The 24539-nt window shown below is 32.2% G+C and overlaps 1 protein-coding gene across 1 annotated transcript; it reads left to right on the top strand.

Moving 5' to 3' along the window:
* Positions 1 to 10423: 10423 nt before the first annotated feature.
* On the top strand, positions 10424 to 14238 carry LOC108336068 (monosaccharide-sensing protein 3). The gene is made up of 5 exons (XM_017572379.2): positions 10424 to 10751; positions 11031 to 11591; positions 11685 to 12562; positions 13043 to 13230; positions 13542 to 14238. The coding sequence occupies exons 1-5, from the start codon at positions 10673 to 10675 to the stop codon at positions 13993 to 13995; spliced, it is 2160 nt and encodes a 719-aa protein (XP_017427868.2). The 5' UTR covers positions 10424 to 10672; the 3' UTR covers positions 13996 to 14238.
* Positions 14239 to 24539: the final 10301 nt, after the last annotated feature.

The following is a 24539-nucleotide window of genomic DNA, read 5'->3' as shown; positions in this document are numbered from 1 at the left end:
AGTATCCGTATGGTGTCGTGGAAGATGTGGTGGTCAAAATAGATAAACTCCAATTCCCGGTGGATTTTGTAGTTATGGACATGGAAGAAGATGCAGAGATACAACTCATACTTGGAAGACCTTTCATGAAGACAGCAAAGGTTGTCATTCATGTAGAAGAAGGAACAGTGAAATTAAAGGACCAAGATGAGGAAGTAACTTTCAACGTCTTTGGAGTTGAGCAGCAAAATCATGAAAAAGAGACTAGTATTGAAGCCACTGATGAAATTTTAACAATTACTAGTCTAACAGAGAAAGCTGCCAAGTTGGTCAAGAGGAGCCTCAGTTGTTTATCCCCAAGAGTAAAGGGAGAGGAAGAAGAAAAGGAAGAAGAACTAGTTCACCAAAATTTTGTGAAAGCAAGCGATAAGCCCAAACATGGCAAACCAGTGAAATTCAAGAATAGGTTATGGGTCATCAAGAACATCAAGATAAATGGAGTACTTGAGATCGAGGCTCCATATTCTAGGAGAGTCAAGTTGGTGACTAGGAAATTACTGAGAGGATGTTGGTGTCATGACAAGAAGAGGCACTGCAACATCAAGAATCAAACTTGAGCTTAATGATGTCAAGCTAATGACGTTAAACAAGCGCTTACTAGGAGGCAACCCAGCTTTCTAACCCTCTCTCTTTGTGTGATTTTGTTATTTGAGTGTGTTTTTATTGTTTGAATTTGCTTTAGAATGTTTTGATTTGATTTTGTTATTTTGGAGCATGTTAGTTTCAATTGTAGTTTTTGTGTTGTTAATGGTTAACTAGTGTAATGTTGAGTTTTATTGTGTACTGATGTGTTTTAGAATTGTTCAATCTGTTTTTATGTGTTCTAGTGTGATTGTGTATGTTGTGAATGGTTATGTTGAGTTTAGGTATGTTTAAAGTGTAAAATTTGAAGCCTTGAGTTGTAGAAGAAAGCTTTGGAAGTGTGCACCTAAATTGGCATTCTTGCACTCAAATTCAATCCTTATGGATTTGATCAAGTTTGTATAGTGAAACCATGTTAATCTGGGCTGAATTGAGCATCAAGAAGTGCCAAATTCCAAAAATCGTAGGTGTAGTTGTGAAATTCTGCAAATCTGCAATCTGGTATGGCGCTCCAGCGCCCTCTGCTCAGGGCCGCTCCAGCGCGCTCAGCACGAATCCAGTTTTCTGGCATTCTGACCCATAGCTAGCTCCAGCGCCCTCTGCTTAGGGGCGCTCCAGCTAGCTCCAACCAGACCAGATTTTTCAGCAACTCTATTTTTCTCTTCTGCTTCAAATTTTTCATGCTCCAGGCTGTGTTGTGTGATTTTTCTTGTGTATTCAGTGTGCGTTTGACCTTGTGAACTCATGATCTTGTGATCTAATGATTGTTTGTTACAAATACATACATTGTGAGCTCACATTTGCAAACTTTATTTTCAATCTTTTGTGCAGAAATGACTTCTTCATCCAACTCCAAGAGAATAAAAACAAACGCCGCCACAAAGTAGCATGGCTTGGGGACCAACCCAATTTATTGGGGGAGGTGGTGCAGAAAATGAAGGAGTCTGACAATGAGCTACAAATCATGAGTCACACGACCTTTTCCAAAAGTTTCTGAATTTCAGTGCTTTTCTCCTTCTCTCTAAACTTCTTCTCCTTCTCTCTGCAAATTCTTACTTTTTCCTTCTTTCGATCATCACTCAGGCAGCACCTACGTATTCTTGGTGTCAAGCTCTCTCTTTTAAACCGATCAAGTTGTTGTTTTGGAGTTGGTAAGTTAAATTTCTTCGTTCTTTTAGGATTTATGCATTTACTGTTACATGCAAGCACTATTCAACTTGCATGTATTCATCAATCTCCCCCTCTAAATCTATCTTCTGTCTTTGGTTCTATGATTGGTTCATTTTCACCAATCAGAAGTTTGTAGGAGATTATAGAAGTTACTAGTAGTGTAGGCAATATTGTGGAAGCATAGAAGTTTTCTGGGTTTCGAGGTAAGGGAAGCTTGTAATTTAATTATGATTCTTTGTTTTGAATGGTTGCATGTTTGAATGATGTTTTGTTTAGTTATTTGGTTGATATGAACTATCGATGTTATTGTATGTTCGTCTATATGTGTTGATGATTAATAAATGATGATTAATAAATGGTGTGAACTGGGTAGGAATAGAACTTGATCATGATTCTGCAGTATTTGTGCATAATTCATTAATTGTCGCCGAGAGTCATTTGTGATCGTTCGGTTTCTCTTGGTGTGTTCGGTCTTAATTGAATTCTCATTCTATGGAGAATTTCAGTTAATGACTGATCGGTCTTCTATTAGTATATTTGAAAATAAGCGTTCGGTCTAAGTATAGTTTTCTATTTCTACTTAGTAATAAGCCTAGTTAAGGTACTCAATATAACTTAAGTCTTAGATACTATATTTATCCTCAGTTGTAATAAGTGTTTTGTAGTTGTGAGGTAGAATCTATTTATTCATTTTTGTATAAGCTCAGTAGTGCTCGGTCTTGCACTAAGCACTCGGTCTCAGTAGTGCTCGGTGATAATGCTAATTTTTACCACTATCTAAGCATCAATTTAGTAGCAAAATCAACTCCTTTATAACTTATAACTTGTTAAATCCTCTTCTTTTGTCTTGTTTTCTAAATAATTGTATCTTTGGCTACTTTGATGTGCTTTCATCAATAATCCCTTATTTTGTAGCTAATAATGAGCTTGGAAGAGTCTCCAATAATGTCTAAAGCTGAACCAAGCATGAGAAGCAAGCAGATCTGCAAAAAAAGTGAAAATGATGCAGTGCTGAAAAGTCAGGCCCAAGCCCCCCCTGGCTGAGGGGCGCCCAAGCGCGACTGCACCAGGGTCAGTTTCTGCACAGAAAAGTGACCAGGTGCCAGTTTTGTGTGCTGGTCGCGCCCGGGCGTGAAAAAGGGGCGCCCGGGCGCGACTTTTTGCGAGAAGCTTGCGCCCGGGCGTGAGAAATGGGGCGCCCAAGCGCGACTTTTTCCGAGAGGCTCGCGCCCGGGCGCGACTGAGAGGGCGCTCGGGCGCGACTTTTGCTGATGTGTCAGATCTAGCTTATTTAACCCTAAAACGCGAAGGGGTTGGGATCTTTTGCTGCCCAAACACGATTTCTCTCAATTGGAGCTCTTGGAGGCGAGCTAGGAGCTGTGGAAACAGTCCTTCTTCAACCTTGGGTCTTCCTCCTTCTTCCATTTCCACCATTGTTGTAAGCTTGAGCTCTCCATTCATGGAGAGCTAGTTTCATTATTGTTGGGGGATTGATGTAGCCACTGAAATCTTATGTAAACCACTATGTTTTGAATGAATTTATGCCTCTTTCATTGATTGTTAGTGTTTAATTCCTTTTCTTAATGCTTGTTGTGAAATTGCTACCCATTACATGATTTTAGGGTTTGCTTGATATTGGAAAATGTTGGGTAAATCTGGACTTGGATTAAACACCTAAAGGAAATAGTATCTAGGAATAGAGCTAGGACCTTTGGTTGTCTTAAGATCTCAATTCTTAATGCAGAAATAATTGTTTAGTTTTCCAAGGAATTGGAGTCTAATAAGGAAGTCTAGGCTCTCTCTACCAAGGGATTGGATTTGAGTAATTTAGTAGATTGACATTGGCATATTAATGAAGAGGAAGTGATTTTCTATACATAAGAGTGAAGTAGGTGAAATCATACCCCCAACAATACCATTCCAAATCATTTCTAATCTTTCCATTTCCAAGTGTTTGAGTATCTAAGATCACTTTTATTAATTATGTTTCATGTTTACTTTATTTACACAAAAACACAAATTATGAAGCATTCTTTAGTCTAAGTTAGTTGGAAATTATACGATTGTTTGGTGACACGAGTCTCTTGGGAAACGATATCCGGTCTTACCGGTTTTATTACTTAGAACGATTTGGTACACTTGCCAAAAAGTTATCACTCGGTCTTGTACTAAGCACTTGGTCTCAGTAGTGCTCGGTCTTGTACTAGCACTCGGTCTCAGTAGTGCTCGGTCTTGTACTAGGACTCGGTCTCAGTAGTGCTCGGTCTTGCACTAAGCACTCGGTCTCGTCATAGTACCCAATTATGTACTTGTATTTGAAACTAAGAGTGTTCGGCCTAAGCTTGTAGTGTTCGGTCTAAGCTCTTAGGTTTCGGTTAAAAGCTTTTAGTATTCGGTCATGTCTAATTATAAGTGTTCTATAGTGTTTAGTCAATTCTTCAGGTTCTGTCTAAGTAAAGACCGTTCGGATATAGCCTTTGAGTAGCGAGAAAACGTTCAGTCTCACAATAAGTATTCAGTTCAACTAAAGTGTTTAGCCTGATTATAGCATTCGGTCATGTTAGTCACTAAGAAGTGTTCTCCCGTTCAGTCTTGTTCATAGGTATGATGATATCTCTTTCGGTTTTGTTCAAGGATGGGATCTTATTTTATTTTTCAGATTGACTGTATTGATGGTTAAGTATGATGGTATTTAAAGTATGATATGAATTGAATAATATGGATATGAAAGAGTATTCCAAGGAGGAATATCTCGTGGTTGGTTATGAATTGTAAAGTATGAATGTGGTTATGCTTAGCTGACGTTTACTCTGATATTCTGTGATTACTCATTCTCACGTAGAGAGGAGTAACTCATGTGTGAGAATGGCAGGAGGCCCTAGTCAATAAGGTTAACTTGGGCGAGGTATAACGGACTAACCTCGGGTGGCAACTGTTGAGGGCATCCCAGCTACTACACCACCGGGTGCATAAACATCGCAGCTACATAATTCATACAATTTGGATAAGTCAAGTCAAGTGGTCGGTTATTGCCTGTATATGTTCGGTCTTTACTTGGAAATATATGTATGATGATTGTATGCTATAATTTTGTATGAATTCATTTATACTATTACGATTAATTAAATTACCCAAGCTTATCCTACTCTCTTGTCTTGTCTATATTGTCCGTTCGGTCATCCTTCCTGTTGCAATGATCATCCTGTGGATGTGAGTAGAAGGGGATGAGGGTTTCCTGGAAGAAGCTTTGGAGGGAGAGAATATTGAAGCTGGACCTTAGGACCGTTCGGTCAATAGGATTAGTATCATTTTGTACCACCGTTTGGTTTAAATGTAGTTTTGGAACCGTTCGGCTTGTTCTTCTAATCTGTATAAGACTTTAGTAGTTATTATAAAGTTCTAAATGCTCGTCATTTTTTTTGTTTATCTAGAACTCTTATTGTAAATCTGATAACTGTCCTATCATATTATTATATGTTAACTCTTTCGTATAGTTTTAAGCTATATTTTGTGGGATGTTACATAAATGACATCTTATGATATAATAATAAAGGTTTAATAGGTTCGGAGGTCCCTATATTTGTGGGTTCGTTTCAATTGGGTCCTCCAATTTTGAAAGTTATCAATTTGGTCCCTAATTTAACAAAATTGAGTCAATAATACCCTTTCCGTTAAATGCAATTGACGTCATTAACTTTTTAAACATGTGGTATGTTGAAGCATCCTTCAAATAAAACTGTGCCACCTGCAAATAAAAGGATGCCTCAACATGCCACATGTTTAAAAAGTTAACGCCGTCCATTACATTTAACGGAAAGGGTATTATTGACTCAATTGTGTTAAATTAGGGACCAAATTGATCACTTTCAAAATTGGAGGACCCAATTGAAACGAACCCACAAATATAGGGACCTTCGAACCTATTAAACCAATAATAAATTATCTTTATAAAAATATCAAGTAAAAGTCTACTTAACATATTTATATATATTGACAGAGATCGAGTAAGTTTATAAATATAAGATCCAATCAGAAAGGAAAGTCATCCAATTTTGAAAACTCAATTATTTCATACTTATAAGGTGTCATAAATTGTTTGAAAAGTCTTTTACGGCTAAATATTTGTATTGTTTCTTGAAAGTCTAGAATCAATTACAGAGATATCTGGAGGTAAGAAACTATACTTTGATAACTAAAGTAAAAAAGTGTTTATTGAATGTTTTTCAAATGGATACAAAAGAAATTCAAAAACATATATCCGTGAATAACCTTTCTTCACATAAGAATAAAGTCATCGTCTTTCATTTCATGGTCAAAATGCTAAAATACTAAAATATTTGCAGTTATGATGTTTCAGTACTATAATTTTGGTTTAATACATCATTTGGTCCCTACTTTTGGAGGTTTGGTTCAAAATGGTCATACCTTTTGAGGAAGTTCAGTAAGGTCTCATATTTTGTTTTAAAATATTCAATTCGGTCTTTTTCTTAGACGTCGTTAAAAATATTACGGTGCCAAATCTGAGTGAGATGTTATGCTGGATGATTACGTGACACTGTGAAGTGAAGTGAGTTGGTGCAAGCAACCCCACCGGATTTGGATGATTATGTGGCCAAATCAGAACAACGAAGGCCACTATACCCAAAAACAGATTTGTTCATCAGGATCTCCATCACTTTGTTGCAAGCAACCCCACCAAATCTTGAGAAGAAAGATGCATTTGAGTCGTTCTCGCTCACGAGCTTCACTATCGCGACTCTATCGTAAATCAGAATCAAAACCAGAGTGCCTCGCCAGACCTGTAAGAAAATCAGAATCAAAATCACCATCACTTCGAACGCAACCAAAAATCATTATGTTTCCAATGATCACCACTGCTTGCGAGAGCTCCACGATAGAAAACATGGCGGCGCACCAGAAAATGGATCAAGATTGGGGTTTTATGAAACCCACGATAGAGAAAGGAAAAACCCATGGATCACTGGGTTAAAAGTGTGAAAGGATTAGCCATATTCGATGTACGACACACTGTTGGTGAAGAAGGAAAGAAGGCAAAAATGCAAAAAAAGATTGGGGATTTTTCCCCAATTTAGGGTTTCTGATTCTAATTTCCACTTTAGAGTTCTTAAAACATTAAGATTTTAGATTGAAATTTTCTTTGATTTTAATAAAAGAACTCCCACTTCACTTCACAGTGCCACGTAATCATCCAACATAACACCTCACTTAGATTTGGCCACAGTGACATTAGTACCGTTATGTTTTTAACGGCATCCACGAAAAGAACCGAAATGAACATTTTTAAACAAAATATGGGGCCTTACTAAATTTTTTCAAAAGGTAAGACTATTTTAAACCAAACCCCCCAAAATAGGACCAAATGATGTATTAAACTTATAATTTTTAGTTTTTGGTGTGGACTTTTTTCTTCTTTAGTAATAATGCTAAACATAGAGAGATGATTTATAAACCGTTCTTAAAATAATGTTTTAGAAAGAGTAATTATGGATTATTTCAGTAGTTTAAAATATAGTAAAAAAATATTTTTTAATTTAAATATCACCGTGCTTAATCAGCTTATGAATTTATAAATGAGATATTATTTTAACTTAATTAATAATTTGGTTCTATGTTTAGATTGTTGATTCGTTTTTTTATTTTTGTATTTCTATCTTTTTCGATTAAATTTTTATTTTTTAAAGATTTAACAAGTCTATTAGCGTGAAAACCATTGGAAAATATCTAGTTCTGTCATATTTCAAAATTTAAATTTGTTATGTTTTAAAATTTAGATATATCAAGTATCAAAATCTAATTGTCAAAATCTAAATAGAAAATGATTCAGATTTTAACATTGGACTAATCTAAATTTTGACATTGAACATTTCAAAATTATTTTAAAGTCAATTTAAAATAAATAAGTTAATTAAATTTTTTTATTATAAAATTAAAGACTTAATGAAGTCCTACTTAAAAAATAAGACTTAATTAAAAAAAAGTATAAGACAAAAAATACAATCAAATGCCAAAACATAAGAATAGAATTATTAATTAATTTTATTTTTTTTAGTCTGTGATCCATGTTCACCACTGTCAATAAGATTATTTTGTGTTTGTACCTCTATATATATATATATATATTAAAAAGATTTAATCCTTTTCGACATCCTTATTTGTGCAGGTTTGTCTCACATAGGTTCTCGTTTTCTAAAGTGTGTCAAAATGGTCCTTAATTTTGAAAATTGCAATCAATTGAGTTTTTCCCGTTAAGTTGGCTGGACAGCGTTAAAAAAATTGATGCGTGGGCTGCTGAGATGATCAAATGGTACTGACGTGGCATAGTACTGTTGTTGACGTGAGTTTTTATATTTAAAAAGTGAAATTTTTAAATCAAAACGCAATGTTTTGATTTTTAACAGAATAAATGAACGTTTTAACTGAAGGAATCCCTAAATTGAAGAAATGAATGTTTAAATAAAAAACATTAACAAATGATTAAACCAGAGAACCCTAAATTAGTTATCAATTTTCTAGGTTTCTTTCTTCTATGTGTGGGAGAACCACATCGAGAAGCTTCTTCTTTTCCCAGGTTCAGCTCGTGCAGATTGGCAAAACCCTTTCACTCGCAGATCTGGTATCGCGTTCACATTGCAAAAACCATTTGTTCACGCTGCAAAATATTTTGTTTCCTTTTTTTTTCTGACTAATATCTCTTCAAAATCAAGCACGTCAGTCAAATTCAAACCGTCATGCTCTTCAGCGTTCATAAGTGGTGCTCCATGAAATTCCTTTTTCTGGTTGCTTTCTTTCTTCTCCGGTGCTTCCATGGAGGAGCGACTTCCTTTGGTTCTCGCTAGTGGAGATGTGAAAGCTTCTTTCGTTCTTGCTCTCCTCAGGCAGACGTTTCATTTATGAGATTTCAGTCTTCCAATTTAGGGTTTTATTCAAATCCCTTTTAATTTTCCAAATTCCCCCAAATAATTAAAACGTTCTTCATTCAATTAAAAAATACATTTTTTGTAGACAAAACGTTGCGTTTTGATTAAAGTTAATTTTTTTTAAATGAATAAATAAATAAAAAAGCCAACTCAGATAACCAATATGTGCCACATCAACAGCACTCAATCAAGTCACTAAGTCACAAATCAATTTTTTTGACGCCGTCTATCTAATTTAACGGCAAGGTTTAATTTGATTCAAATTTTAACAATTAAGGACCTAACCAAGAGACTTTAAAATATGAGGACCTGTTTGAGACGATCCTACAAAAATAGGGATATCGAAAAGGATTAAACCTATTAAAAATAAAGCCTTGTCTTATTAGAACTAGAAATCAAATTTTTAAATCTTATCATAACCTATTTCAAAACTTTTTAAGCTTAGAAAAATCTATACTGAACTTTAAATATTATAGGAATTGAAATTAAACTTTTTAAAAGGATTAAACTGAATTTTCAAACCTAAGAATCAAAGTAAATCTATTTGTCTTAAGATCATTTGAAATGTGTCGTATTGGTAAGAAATTGATGTTACGTGACCAACAATTTCTATCTTTTTGTTTTTAGGAAAAGCAATTTTTAGGCAAGAAAGTAAGAACAAACATATTTGAAGACTTTTTTGAACTTATTAAAGAAATCTAAATATAATTTTTGTTTAATTTTAATGAAACGTTGGGTTTGAAACTCCAACTTAATTATGACAGATTGAGAATTTGACTAAAACAACTAAATAAAAATAAATGTTAGTGCCAAACGGGAAATAAAGATCCATACGTATCCCAAACGTGCTTATCATGACATCTAAATAATGCTTGAAAAGGGAAAACAAAACAAAATCCATATTTTTCTTTTTTTTTCTCTTCTTAATTTGAAAATTTATAAATTTCTGTCAGATAATGCATTCGGCTGATTTTTCTTGTACAATTGTAAGACGCGTGGTTGGCTAATATTACCGTTTGAAACAGACTCATCTATTTTCAACTTTCAATGCCATCGTAACTACTGATATAATATCTTCCATTTTTAGCTGTCCTTTTCAAATTATAAAAACAATCCAAACTAAATCTTTTTATTCACCGGCCATATAATTAATAATTTAAACAAAAATGACCACGTAAATAGTAATTTAAACTAAAACACATCAAATCATCACCAATAATGATTCATTACAAAAACGTGGGGAAGAAGCAATGGACATTCATACACTGATTGGTATTATGAAATTTTAAACAGAAATATATTAATTTTTTTCTCTTATTTTTTCTTTATCAACTTATTTCCACTCAACACAACCTTAATTTTGGATCTGAAACATCAGAAAGATGATATAATTAATATATTCTTTGAGATACTTCATTGTGCATCAGTGGCAGAGAGATCCAATGTGCCTGTCACGAAGTTCATAATATAAAATTTAGGTTTCTTCATTCTATTTGACTTTATAATTAATAATTTATAGTCGATTGTCACTTTTAAGATATTATCAAATAACATTTTTTAAATCATTAATAATGATGGTTTTCTTTATACACGAACAATATTATTTTAAAATTCATAAATATTAATTATTAATTATAAGAATAAAAAAAAAACAGTGTTTCCCTCGTACAGCTAAGTCTTAGTTAGATACGCAGTGATTTTGAAAAATCAAAAGCAATGTTCCCGACAGGTTGATGAAAACCGTACTCATCAGCAACCAACTGTCCAACGTGTGCAGTCCCATTCTTTGAACTCCACTCTTTAAAACATTCAGTGTCAATCAGCTCTGAAATTTCACATTCTGAATGAAGATCTGAAAAGAGTGACTATAAAGCTTTCAGCTTGAGTTCGAGTGTTTGAGTTTCGATTTTGGATTTTTTTTTTCTCAGACAAGGAGATTAAAAATGATGGAAGTTGTGATTGTTGCACTTGCGGCCACACTTGGGAATCTTCTGATGGGATGGGATAATTCAACTGTTGCAGGTTTATATTTGACTCTATATTTATGCATTTCTTCTTTCTCTCTAATTGTGTTGTGTATAGTGTGATTTTTCGATAGTGCATGGGCGTTTTTGCTGAAAGTCTCAATGTCATGTATGGATTATGATAATAATTCATGGCAATACTGTGTTCTCTCTATCATGGGGAGGATGGAGCTAAAATTGATTACCCTAATTGTAAAATAACTAGAATAGGAATTGTGAAAGGGTGTGTTAGATCTCATTACTTAAATTGAACAAACATGTTGGTACTCTTTTGCAGCTGGTATGACCTACATCAAGAAGGAGTTCGTAGTGGACGCGACAATTGAAGGGATAATTGTGTCCATGTCGTTTATAACCGGTACTATTGTGACAATATTCTCCGGGGCAGTGTCCGATATGGTTGGAAGACGTCCTATGCTGATAACATCTTCTGTAATGTATTTCCTGAGTGGTCTGGTAATGTTTTTTGCTCCTAATGTTGCCGTTATTCTGGTAGCGAGGATAGTGGATGGGGTTGCCATTGCTCTGGCTGTTACTCTTAATCCTCTCTACATATCTGAGGTAGCACCGGCCGATATCAGAGGCCAATTGAACACTTTCACTCAGTTTGCTTGTTCTGGTGGAATGTTTTTGGCTTACGTTATGGTGTTCTTTATGTCCTTGACTGACTCACCAAGTTGGAGACTCATGCTTGGAGTTATTTCAATTCCTGCTGTTGCCTACTTTTTACTGACTGTCTTTTACCTGCCCGAGTCTCCAAGATGGCTTGTGAGTAAAGGCCGGCTACTTGAGGCTGAAAAGGTTCTGAAAAGGCTTCGTGGCACTGATGATGTTTCAGGTGACACAGAATTTGCGCTTAGTGTTAGTTTTTTCTTCGCTGAACTGAATCATCATTTTGCTTGTATTGATTAGAGTTGACTTTGATGTGTAGGGGAATTGGCGTTGCTGGCTGAGGGTCTCAGCCCTGGGGGTGAAGCCACTTCCATAGAAGAGTATGTAGTTGCCCCAGCTAGCGAGATTCTTGTTAACCAGGAAGCTGGAAAAGATTATATAAAGTTATATGGTCCCAATGAGGGGGTTACAATGGTTGCTCAGCCGGTGAATGGACAGGGTAGCTTGATATCCCGTAGTATGTTGTCTCAGCAAGGAAGCTTTGGGGGTCTATCTAGTACTGGTCTTAAGGATCCTATTGTCAATCTCTTCGGAAGTTTGCATGAGAGTAATCTCCCTGAGAGTGGAGGTTCACGCAGCATGCTAATTCATAATGCCAACAGTATCTTTAGCATGGGAGAGCCAGATTCTCCCTTTGGTACCAATGACAACCTGCATGCGCCACTAATGTCATTTCAAGGGGGTGCTGGTGAAAGGGCTCATGGATCCAAGGACATGTTGGGTATGAGGAGCACAAGCAGCTTGAGAAGTAATAGTAGTTTAGCTCATGGGAATGCGGTTGAAACTCCTAAAAATACAAACATTGGTGGAGGTTGGCAGTTGGTTTATAAATCAGCTGATGGTGTTGGGGGTGGGAAAAGAGAAGGGCTCCAAAGGGTTTATTTGCATGCGGAACCTACTGCAGTGTCTCACTCTCAGCATGTTTCATCATTTGTTTCAACTTCTGGCTATGACATACCAATAGATGGCGGTGAAGCGTATCAAGCTGCTGCTCTTGTTAGTCAGTCAGTTCTAGGAACTCATGATTTGTTGCATCTGCCAGAAGTTGCGGCAAAAGGCTCAAAATGGAGAGCTCTGCTAGAACCAGGAGTCAAGCGTGCATTAGTTGTTGGCATAGGACTTCAAATTCTTCAACAGGTACAATAAGTAAGAATTGTAGTGGTATTACTTTACTTGACTATATTGTGTCGTTTAACATACTAAATCCATTCTTACTTTGAAGTTGCTCTACTCAATAATGTCTTGAGGATCTTAGGAGTAGTTCAGTTTAAGAAAACCTTTCCTGCTATCATTTTGTGTTGCAAATCTTTTTGAAAACATAAACAAAATGAATTCACTATTGAATCTTTTGCTAAATAATATTGCAAGCAGGACATAGAAATAGAAAACGTCTTCTCAAACTAAGCAAGCTATTAGCATTCTCTCCATTCCTTTTCCTCATCTCATCTTTCTGACAATTTTGATGAAATTCATGGCTATATTGGCAAGTATATAATGCGTCTAGGAGTTATTTACCTAGCAATTTCAAATTAGTTGAAGCGAATGATATTTACTATGAAAACCTGCACATACACTTTGGCTTCTTTTGTGATTTTGAAAATATAATATGCATTGCAGGCTGCTGGCATAAATGGCTTTCTGTACTATGCTCCCCAGATTCTTGAACAGGCAGAAATAGGAGCTCTTTTATCAAATTTGGGCCTTAGTTCTGCATCTGCTTCTTTTCTTGTAACTATCATTACAACATTCTGTATGCTTCCTTGTATAGCTCTTGCAATAAGACTCATGGATATTTCTGGCAGGAGGTATGCTTAATCTATGATTTCGCTTAAGTTTCATGTTGATCTTGTCTCTGTTTCAGGTGTTTCCGTAGCAATATTATTCAATTTCTAGATTCTTCTTTTTGCTACATTGTCGTATTACTGTCATTGATATTCGACAGGATTGCTTTTTTTAATGTAGACACTGTCCTATCAGTGCAATATTTACTTAAATGTTGGTCTGTGCGAAATTCTCTCATGAACTTGTCTATACATAGCTGTTTATCTCATAAAACAAAAGATGGAGTGAAATGCAGAAATTGGTGACAATAACATTATGTGTTTTCTCATGGCAGGTCTATCATGCTGTACACAATACCCATTTTGATAGTTTGCCTCCTGGCACTAATAATCAAGCAGTTCTTGGAACTAAATTCTGTGATCAATGCTGCAATCACTTGTATCAGTGTTGTGGTTTATGAAAGCGTCTTCTGCATGGGCTTTGGCGTTATTCCAAACATCATATGTGCTGAAATCTTCCCAACAAGTGTTCGTGGAATCTGCATTTCCCTGACTTCTCTTACATTTTGGGGTTGTACCTTGATTGTGACCTTAGTATTCCCCACCTTGCTCCAGCTTCTCGGCCCCCCTGGTGTCTTTGGGTTATTTGTCCTTGGCTGCATCATTTCATGGACATTTGTCTACCTCAAAGTTCCTGAAACAAAAGGCATGCCTTTAGAAGTTATTATTGAATTTTTTGCTCTTGGTGCAAAACCTGGTACTGATCCTGCAGCAATTGGAATCAAATAGCTGATCCCTTCATGCATATGGAGATGATCATCATCATAAGAAGCAGCAGCATAAGTTTATAAGTTCAGTTGGTTTTGATTTCTTCTAAAACGAATTGAAAAAGATTTGGTTGAAAATTGGAATTATTTGGCTTTAGGATATGCCAACATTGCTTTTGGGAGAAAAAGATGAGTATTATGTGTAATTTATTTATACATATTATGATTGATATTTAGAGTATTGTATTCTTTTATCCTTTCTTTCCTTAGCATTTGCCATGTGCCATTAACTAACCTAAAGTATATTTAGCCATAAAAAGAGGACAGTCATTTAACCTATGTATGTATTTCTCATATAAAAAATGATTTCATATTAGCTTTTTCAAAAGACTGTAATGCATATTACAGAGCAATTTTTGTTTTCTATTTTCCATATTTTCTTTGTCTGATAGGTGTTTATAATGAAATTAGTCAACAAATCCTTAATCATTGCAACAAGCAATAGGTGAAAACAAAATGAAGTCACTATCACCATTGAAATATCACAAACTTAACCGACACAAACTCTTGAAATTAAATGTCAGTAATCTCCACAAGACAACATGGCTATAACTTGTTGAATTTTCTGGGTGAGACAACATCACTGTCTGAGGTGTTGATCACGTGAGTCGGCACTCATGTCTCCTTCCATCATGCTCTACATTTACCCTAATTCTTGCAAGTTTTAATCAAGACCAGTTCAACAGTGCAGTGCATTCATCATAATGTTGCAAGCCAACTGGACTGGAACTGTTGCCACTCTATTTATAAAAATTCTTTCCAGATAACTTACTTTGCTTAAAGTAAATTATAAATCCAATTCAATTCTACAAAATTGATCGATTAAATTTATATTTATTTATGTATTATAAATTTGTTTTACTAGTAAAATAATATTTTTAATACATTTTCCCTCGTATTAAGTTATATACATTACTAAGAAAATCTAACGAATTTCATCTGTGAGAATACTTCACACCTTTTGCACCCTAACACAAATTCATTATCTAAAGAAAGGGATTAAGGTGGACGGACTTTGATTCCAGATGTCTACATCGTGTTTTAAATTTTGTGTTTGTTTCACCAACACTCAATGACTTTGTTTCTTCCTTTGATTAAAATTGGACACACGTTTACACCGATATCAATATTATGAAAAAAAAAACTTTACTTTCTAGTAATTTAGTTGCTTCACGTATCTCCTTTATTGTTTTTTCCAATTTTGCTTTAAATTATAATTTTACTTTCATGACACATGACAAATATAAGTATCCACGGATAAATTTTCATACGAACAGAGAATTTCACTTTATGAGGTTTGATTTTTCCTGAAAATGTAAGTTGGTAGAATGAATTTTAACAATAAATAAATGATAAAAATAAAGTCATATATTCATACCGATAGATAACATATTTTGGTTTATATTTTTTTCTAAAATTTTTAATATCAATTAATTATGTGTTTTTTTTAGAAAATATAGAGTATTAGGACCAGTAAGGCTGCTGAAAGAGGAATTTTACAACCAACCGAAGGGGCCCAATAGGCAATTGGGTGGCCTGCTTTGTGTACTTTCTTGAACAGCATTTGTGTACCCTATTTATTCAGGAATTTACTTTTCAGAATAAACTAAAAAAATTAAAAAAAAAATTGTCTGGACAATCATCCCATTTCTATTAAGGAAATAGTTTTGGGTGTTGCTTCCTCCACCACCACCGTATACTTCCTCCATCTCCCCATATTATTTTAATTCCAATTATATCCTTAAGTTAAAAGTTTTTTACTTTTATCCTATTTTAAATAATTTGAAACTCTAATTTTACTTTCCCAGCACCCATCCACGGAACTCTCTTCCCCATTTTCCATTTCCGCTTCACCTCCCCACCTTCCCGCTTTCATTCTTTTCTTTGTTTCTTTCCAGTTTTTCTTTTGGTTTGAAAGCTTCAATTGTCGTCGTGGTGTGAAGGAGCGTCGCCGCCGTGGTGTGGAGGAGCGTCTAGAGTGTCGACCAGCGTGGAGGAGGAGGAGTTCTTTGCAGCTTGTTTTCGTTTCTTCAGGTTGGTTTTCTTCACCATTCTCTTCATTTTTTATGTTAGGTAGTTTAGTTTAGGGTTTATTATTGTTTGTGTGGTTTGAATATGTGTTGTTTTGTCACTGTTAATGGTTTGTTGTCGCCGTTGGTTCGATTGTGTGCCTTCTGAACAGTCCCCGCGAAGGCCAAAACGGATGTAGGATAACCGTTTGGTCTTCAACGGATATCTAACTTCCGTCGACAGATGTGGGAGATCCATTGAAGGCCAAACAGATATCCCACATCCGTTTCGGCCTTTTGGGTTTTTTTTTTCAATATTAAATATAGAATGTAATAAGCACAAACGGACGCTACAATCACTCTCGCAACTTAATTTTCAAAGTTAAAAGCTCAATCCAATATCAATACGTATACGTGATTGTTCTTCCATCTATTAGCCAAGTGGATTCAAAACACATTTTAATTGTAATGATGCATGAACTCTGGCTCATAGCCTCTTGCACCTCTTTAGAATAAAAATCAATTTTGATTTTTGACGATTCAGAGGTTTTTTAAATGAAACAATTATATTTTTGTTAGAAATGGCAAGAACACGCGGTGCATCTTTTAGTTCTCGAGGAGAGAGTTCGGCGCAGGGCGAAAGTCGGAGAAGATCTACCTCTTCCGCTCAAAGAAGGCGTGCAACTCCTATTGAGGATGACCCCTATGCTGAGGAGCGAGCCTTTGAGAAGCAGACATATGAGGTGTATGAGACTCATGGTCAGGAGGATGCATTTCAGGCCCCTGACGACGATGACGATGAGGAGGAGCATGCGAATGTTCATAACATACAAGAGGATATCAGTGGATTTTTTGGAGGTCCACGTGATGGTTCATTGCTGATGTACTATGTTCAGCATGTAGCTTATGCTATTTCACAGGGTCGGGTGAGTGCAAAAGTAAAATTTATTTTATTGTTTTTTTTAATAGAAATTTTATTAAATATTGATGTGTAGGATCGAGGGCCCATACTGAAGTTAATCTCTCACGGAAAAAAAGTAAATAAGTTAGGACCATGCCACGAGGGAATTCAACACATTGTGTTGAATTACAGTTTGATGCCTCTCACAGAGATTTGTTGTGATTACGTTGACATCCGCTGAAGGATGTTCATATCCGTTTAAAGTTTACCTTTTTTTTTAATTTTAGGGTTTATTCACGCACCTGGGGAACGCACCACTGCACGCACCAATGAGACCCGACAAAACCAACACAGCTTGATCAATTCTTTCCACCACCACCAACCTTTGCAACTTTTCACGTATACCACCGAACAAAGTATATTCTCATAGTGAAAGAAATAGAGGAAGAGAGGAAGAAGTCTAACGTTAGAATGAAAGAAAAGTTTGGACTAATAATCGGTCATTAGTGGGATGGGTTGGGAGTGGGTAAAAATTCAAAAATAATAACCCTAAAAATAAAATTTTACTGAAGGGCAAAATAGTAAAGGGGAGGTGGAGGGAGCAAGAGATGGTGGTAGAGGGAGCAACACTTAATAGTTTTTAAGAGATTTTTGACGGGGTGCAACAAGAAATTTGTTAGGGTGTAGACGTTCTTGGTATGTTCTACAAATTTTCTTGGCTAATTACCTTTTGCACCCTATTGTTTTCTCTTACATTTTCAAGGGCTTGAAAATATTTAAAATGTACATGCTTGAAAAATGTTTCATATTTATTTTCCAGATTTATTTAAAATACGGATTACATGATATTGTTTTTACCGTTTGTTTTTATTTTGTATGTTTACGCATGTGTGAGCTTGAATGGACGTACCATTCACAAACTAATTTTTGTAATATCCCATTTTAATAATATAAAACTACTAAAATAAGATGTACACAGATGAGAACTTGGAACTTGAAACTATTAGGACAAAAGTTCCTATTCTTGACGAACCAAACATTATCTATCTTATTGCTTCTCTCTCATCCTCACGCTAAAACGATTGACGTCCTCCCTAAGCTTATACAATTTAGGTGATCATTGCAAAAGAAAAAACATACACAAAGACATACAACAAAAAAACAAAGGTAAACTAATGGTAAAACAAATCATCATAATACAATAATAATTTATTATACATTATATTACACACATAATAAACATACATCATAATCATATCACATTAGACTTGACTCATTCGGATATAGTATGAATGTCGAACTGGAGTAATTTATTCTAGGTTAATTTATGTCGAAGTTTCACGCAAAATCATACAAGTCCACCAACAATCATGTCATCAAACAAAATTACACAACCATCATTCATCTTCTAAAACACTTCAAAAATCAATAACAAACATTTTACAGAATTCAACAATATACATCAATTTTATAAACTAACAAACAATCATTTCATCAAAAATATAACACTAGCTTCCCTTAGCTTACACCAAAGTTACGAAACTTTAAGAATGAACACCTTTGCTTCCTGCACAAGGAATTCTAGAAACACCTGCGAATAACCAAATTGTGATAGAAAAAAGTCCTTAGGACCAAAAATTGACAGAGAATCAAGAAATGAACACCAATGATACATGTGTCGGGGTTTTCTAACTATGATCATAAACAGAGAACAAAAAAGAAAAAAAGATAGAAACTTACCTGCTTTGAACGAAGAACTAATCATTTAGAAATAGATATTACTCAATTGTGATTCCATAAGAACTTTATGATCGTTAAAAAATGATTGAGGAATAAGATTATTTAAAAAAAAGATAAAGAACTTCAGAAAAGTAGTTTCTAAAGATGATTTTATAACAAAATTATTTATAATAAAATCATTGAATATTAAAATAACTGAGTTTAACGATTTTTAGACTATCACTACATCTAAAATATAATTTTCTTGAGTTTTACAATTCTAAGTATCCCTCAGTGAAAAAACATCTGCATATCTTTTTTATGTTTTTCTATAATAACAAAAAATAATAAAATTATAATTATAAAAATAAATACAAATAATATTACATTTTGATTATAGATATTTATTTTGATAATAAATAATATTTATTTAAAAAATAGTTACATTTAAAAAATGTTTAGATAAAAAAATGTTAAATTTGAAAGAGTACTCTTTAATAATAAATTATTATTATTATTATAATTATAAAAATAAATTAAATACTTTTGAGAATTTTATTGTAAATAATTATTTTAGTTTAAAAGTATTAAATTTTAAAAAAATTATTAAATAAAAAATTATTACATTTTCAAAAAAGATGATTTAAAAGTAAAAATTAATAAATAATTATTTTAATTTAAATAAACATTTATTTTAATGATAAGAGTGAAAAAAAAGTATGAATATGAAAAGTGAAATCCTCTTTATAATAATAATAATATAATAATAATAATAGTATACTATAGATATATTCTAATAATTGTGAAACTGTTATGTGCTTCTTAAAAATCTTATAAATGTTTTAGTCTTTTAACCTTTAAAATAATAATCTGTTTTTACTTTATTTGTATTTATGAGATCAAAACTAAAATGACAGCGTTTTATATTTTAATTGAGAAAAAAAATCATAATATCTTTATATTAACTATTTTAGATTAAAATAATATTATTAGAAGGGAGGATCATGCAGTGAAAAACACTTAAAATTATATTCATTACAAGGGTAATTTTATGAGTTATTATTTTTATTTTTTTATCATATAATTTTTAAAATATTTTTCCAATTTTTACTTAAATGAAAAGGTTTTAAATTTCATTCTAAATATTTTATTTGATTGTCGATAACATTATATGTTTCTAAGATAAAAGTAAGTATTTTCTATTTTTTATTTTTTATTTTTATGATCTAAAGCTTTAAATTTTATATTATACAAGCATATTTATGAGATATGTATAACACATAATAGACATGCCTATAAAATGAAATTATTAATGATAAAGCCACTTGGAAAAAATAATTATGAATTCATGGCTCCAATTGCAGCAATCTATTTTAAAACGAAGTTAAGTCAAATCAAATATTAAATCTCATGAAATTATATTTATTTTAAAGGTTATTTTATTGTATGATTATATTATACTTTAGAGTTATATATTTATCTTTTGATAACAACTTTATATTATGCTTTTAATAATAAAACGTTTAAATTATGAATATAACAATAACTATAAACAAAATCATATCATATCTTTTTATTGGAGCCTTTTTCATTATAAAATATTTAACAGTTTTTAATTTTTTTAATTTTTAAATAGAAAAAAATTACAAAAGCTACATTTAAACTGAACTGTTAAAATTTTTTTAGTTTAATTAAAATTTATTTTAAATTAAAGTTAAATTATATTTATCTTTTATATTTTATTTCGGTAGTTTCTAATAAAAATTGAATCAAACTAATTAAAAAAAAACAGTATATATTATGAGAGACAAATATCTCTAACAATCTAGTGATTTCTAGTTACATCTAGGAAGATATTTTTCATCTTACAAATGTTGATATATTATTATTTTGAGATAGAGAGGTATAGATATTTAAATATTAATTAATTATTGTTGTTTGGACCATGCTTCTCTCAATGACGTAGAAAGCGTTAGTTTGGGTTTATCTTATCTTTGTTCCGAATTATCTCTAGAAGGCTCTCGCTATGATTTCGACAATGAATTTTTATTATGAAGACGAAGGAGTGCCTAAATATAAAATAGTTGACTAAGACCATAAACATATATTTTATTATCAACTAAAATTATTTATAAAATTTAAAATTTAATTTAAAGGTCATAAACCTATGAAAATTTAAGAGGATTGATGATACAAGTTCGTCTGTTTTGATAAAATCATTTGACTTTTTCCTATGTCTGACTTCAAAACATAACATAAGAGGTTATAAGACCATTATAATTTCCTCGTTTGAAACTAAACCTTTTAGGAAACTTAGTTTCAATAGTTATTTTTTATATAAATAATACTTATATGAGTTATTGTAATTATATGTCAGATGTGAACATTTATAATATCTAAAATTATCTTATTTAAAACTATTATACAACTTAAAGTCAAGAGTTTAATGTAAGAGAAAGTTTTGAGTTTTGAGTTAGTTAGTTTAGCACTTTAAGTGAACCATGTGACTGCTTTTTATGTTTTTTTGGTTGCTCTTTTCTATTTAACTGTCTGACTATTTAAAGGATTCTTTATTATCATGCATTACTCGTGTGTATGGTAGATGATACAGTGAATTTGTCAACTATTTCCTTATGTGTTATATTTCATTAAGTATAACATAAAATCTATGTTTTATTACATTCAAAACCATATTCGAGAAGAAGAAGAAAAGTAAACAACAAACTTATTTGGAATATCAATTCACTAATGACAGACTTTTTCCTTTATATAACTTGATATAGATCAATATAATAATAATTATAGATTCTATATTTTAAACACGTTATAATGCAGAGATATTTACTTAATATATTTTTCTTAAATTAGCATTTAGGAAATTTTTTAGTTTTAAAAATTAGTTATTTACTTAATATATTTTTCTTAATAACAAACAACAATAACCAACAACAAATAAGTTCAATCAAACAACAAACAAGTTCAACCAAACAACAAACAAGTTCAACCAAACAACAAGTTCAACCAAACAACAAGTTCAACAAAAAACAACAAATAAGTTCAACAAATAAGTTTTTCAAAACGAAAACGAAAACTAATCTTTTGTCAGAATCAAGTGTCGCCACCGGTGTCAGAGAAAGCATAATGTGCCTATGAAGAAAAAAATCACAAAAATAATCGGTCAAAATAAACAATCATACATAAAATGCATTTGTATCAAATGAAAGAAAGATTACATATGATAGTCCTAAAACTTTGTTCAGAAAAGTCTGAGAAGAGAAGAGGGTCTCGCGCGCTAAAATAAAGTGAATGAATTCACTAACCTTTCGACGTCTAAGAGTGGGGCATTCGACATTTTATATCCTTTTACGTCAAATTACAATTTTAAACAACATTTAATAATTGTATTTATTTACAAAAATGTCACCGATCATTTTTAACCTTATTCAATGGTTGGACGTTGAACGCGTGACGTTATACGCTGTTTTTGTACTAGTGGATGAAAGAAAATTCTCATTTGTTATCTCATTTGTCAACAATGACAATTATAATTTATGGTTGATAATAATGCAAACTTATCTTAAGATTTATGACAAGTAGTAGAGGAATATGATGTTCCTTTGTTGAAAATTTTAATGTGGCTCAAATCAAAATACACAAAAAAAAATAAGGAAGGAAAAAACAAACTCATGCTTGTTTGCAAATATTTCACAAATTATCCTTAACAGGATCCTAAAATTTCTCAAAAGAATTTAGAGAAAATTTTAGGCATAGAAGATTTAAATTTGATAAAAAAAAGTTTGAGACAATTAAAGAATACTAAAACAAATTGTTAGGTGTTGTTAACAAGGTAAAATTGTTAGGAAAAAAGTTTCTAAATTCTACACCTACCTACTGAGATAATTCTCGAGACGATGTTGGAGAAATATGAAGCATTTATTACTTTGACTGAAAACATAAAAGATCTATACATAATTGTACATGTGTTGCAAGCACAAGAACAACAAAGATTAATGAAACAAGATCATGTAGTTGAAGGTATTTTACTTCATACTAAAGAGAATGCTCTCATTTATAATCAAGAACAACCGAAGGAGCAAATACAACAACCCAACCGGTCTTGGTCGAAGCCAAATATAAAATGTCATAAATGTTGTCAATTAAGATATGTGAAAAAAGTATGCAAATCCTAAAGATGTGTCAATTCAACATCATGTGCTACAACAAAAAAATCAACAAAAGATTGGATTATAGATAATGGTTGTACAAACCACATGACTCATGATCGATAACTTTTCAAAGAGCTCAACAAATTTGATATTTTCAAATTAAATATTGAGAACGAAAAACAACTTATTGTGAAAGGTACAAGAATAATTTCAATTAAAACTCATTTTGGCATCAATTTAATTTTTTATGTCTTATATGTTTCTAAGATTACTCAAAATCTATTAAGTGTTGTTCAAACCTTAGAAAAAGGTTATTAAGGTCTCATTTGAAATCAAACTTTATGTGATCAAATATGCTAACAACTTAGAAGTATTCAAATTTTATATCAAAAACAAAATATTTACTTTGAATATGATGAGTGAGGAATCGACTACAAATGAAGAAAATATAAAACAAGAATCAAAATAAAAAAAAAGATGAATATCTCTTAAAGAAGTTTGACTTTCAAGTAGAAAAAGTAGACGAAGGTTCGTGTTCTAACTTTCATCAAAGATCCAATGTCACTGTGAAATTCACAATTGACAAAGAAGATGATGATGATAGAAGAAGAAATACAACAATTTCAAATCCATAGGAGAAAGAGAAAATTAAAATTTACAAGCACAAAAAGAAGAGAAAATCAAGCACAAAAATAGAAGGAAAATCAAATTTGAATATTTCAACTTCAAACAAACCAATATTAAGCAAAAAATATTAAATAAAGAAGAATGTTGAAAATATTTATTTAATATAATTTTTATTTGAAATAATTTTTCGAAAATATTTCAATTTTAAAAATATTTTTCAGTTATATATATATATATATATATATGGTTTGCTAATTTATGTAAAGTCTTTTTCTAGTGGATACATTTTAACAAAGTATCAAGTTTTAGGTTACTCCTTATTAAAAAAACATACTTTAAATTCAAGGGTATTTTAATAATTTTAAAATTTAATTTAAAATTAAAAAAATGAAAGATAGTTATTTATCATTCATTACTTTATAATTGTTGTCACATGTATTAGTTATTTTTTAAAATAAAAAATAAAATTAAAAGTAGTTGTTTTTCATCCATAACTTTATGAATATTTTTAATTATAATATTTTTAGGAATATATAATTTTCAGAAAGGAATGTGATTGCATAAAATAAATAAAAAATTTTATTATAATTTTTTACATATAGCATTCGTGTAGTAGGTGATTTAATGTAAAATCTTATTAAAATGTAGGATTTTAGAATATTAACTATAAAATTCTCCCTGAATTAACCATATTTCAATAAAATAATCATTATGCTAATATAGTTGTCAAACAACAAAAGACACTGCATTAACATATATTCCAAGATTTGTTCTCCTAAAGCTTCATACATTAGAGAGGAAAAAAACGTTTTTAATCCATGAGCCCACCATTAGCTTTCCTACCATATGCACTTATTTTTCTTTCAACAATATTGGGTTATAAAACACCGTAAAGAACCTAAAAAACATGGCAACAATAACACACAAAACCACACGAGCAGCACCTTACCGTTCATAACACCCATTCAAAGAGAAAAAAAAATATTAAACAAATGCATGAAAAGTTTTAACCTATAATGGTTGCACCATATATATTTATATATTCAAAAATATGAATGAACAAAATAAACAAATGAAGAAAAGT

This window comes from Vigna angularis, chromosome 10, assembly GCF_016808095.1.
Source record: "Vigna angularis cultivar LongXiaoDou No.4 chromosome 10, ASM1680809v1, whole genome shotgun sequence".
Classification (NCBI taxonomy): domain Eukaryota; kingdom Viridiplantae; phylum Streptophyta; class Magnoliopsida; order Fabales; family Fabaceae; genus Vigna; species Vigna angularis.
This window is presented reverse-complemented; position numbering and strand designations above follow the sequence as displayed.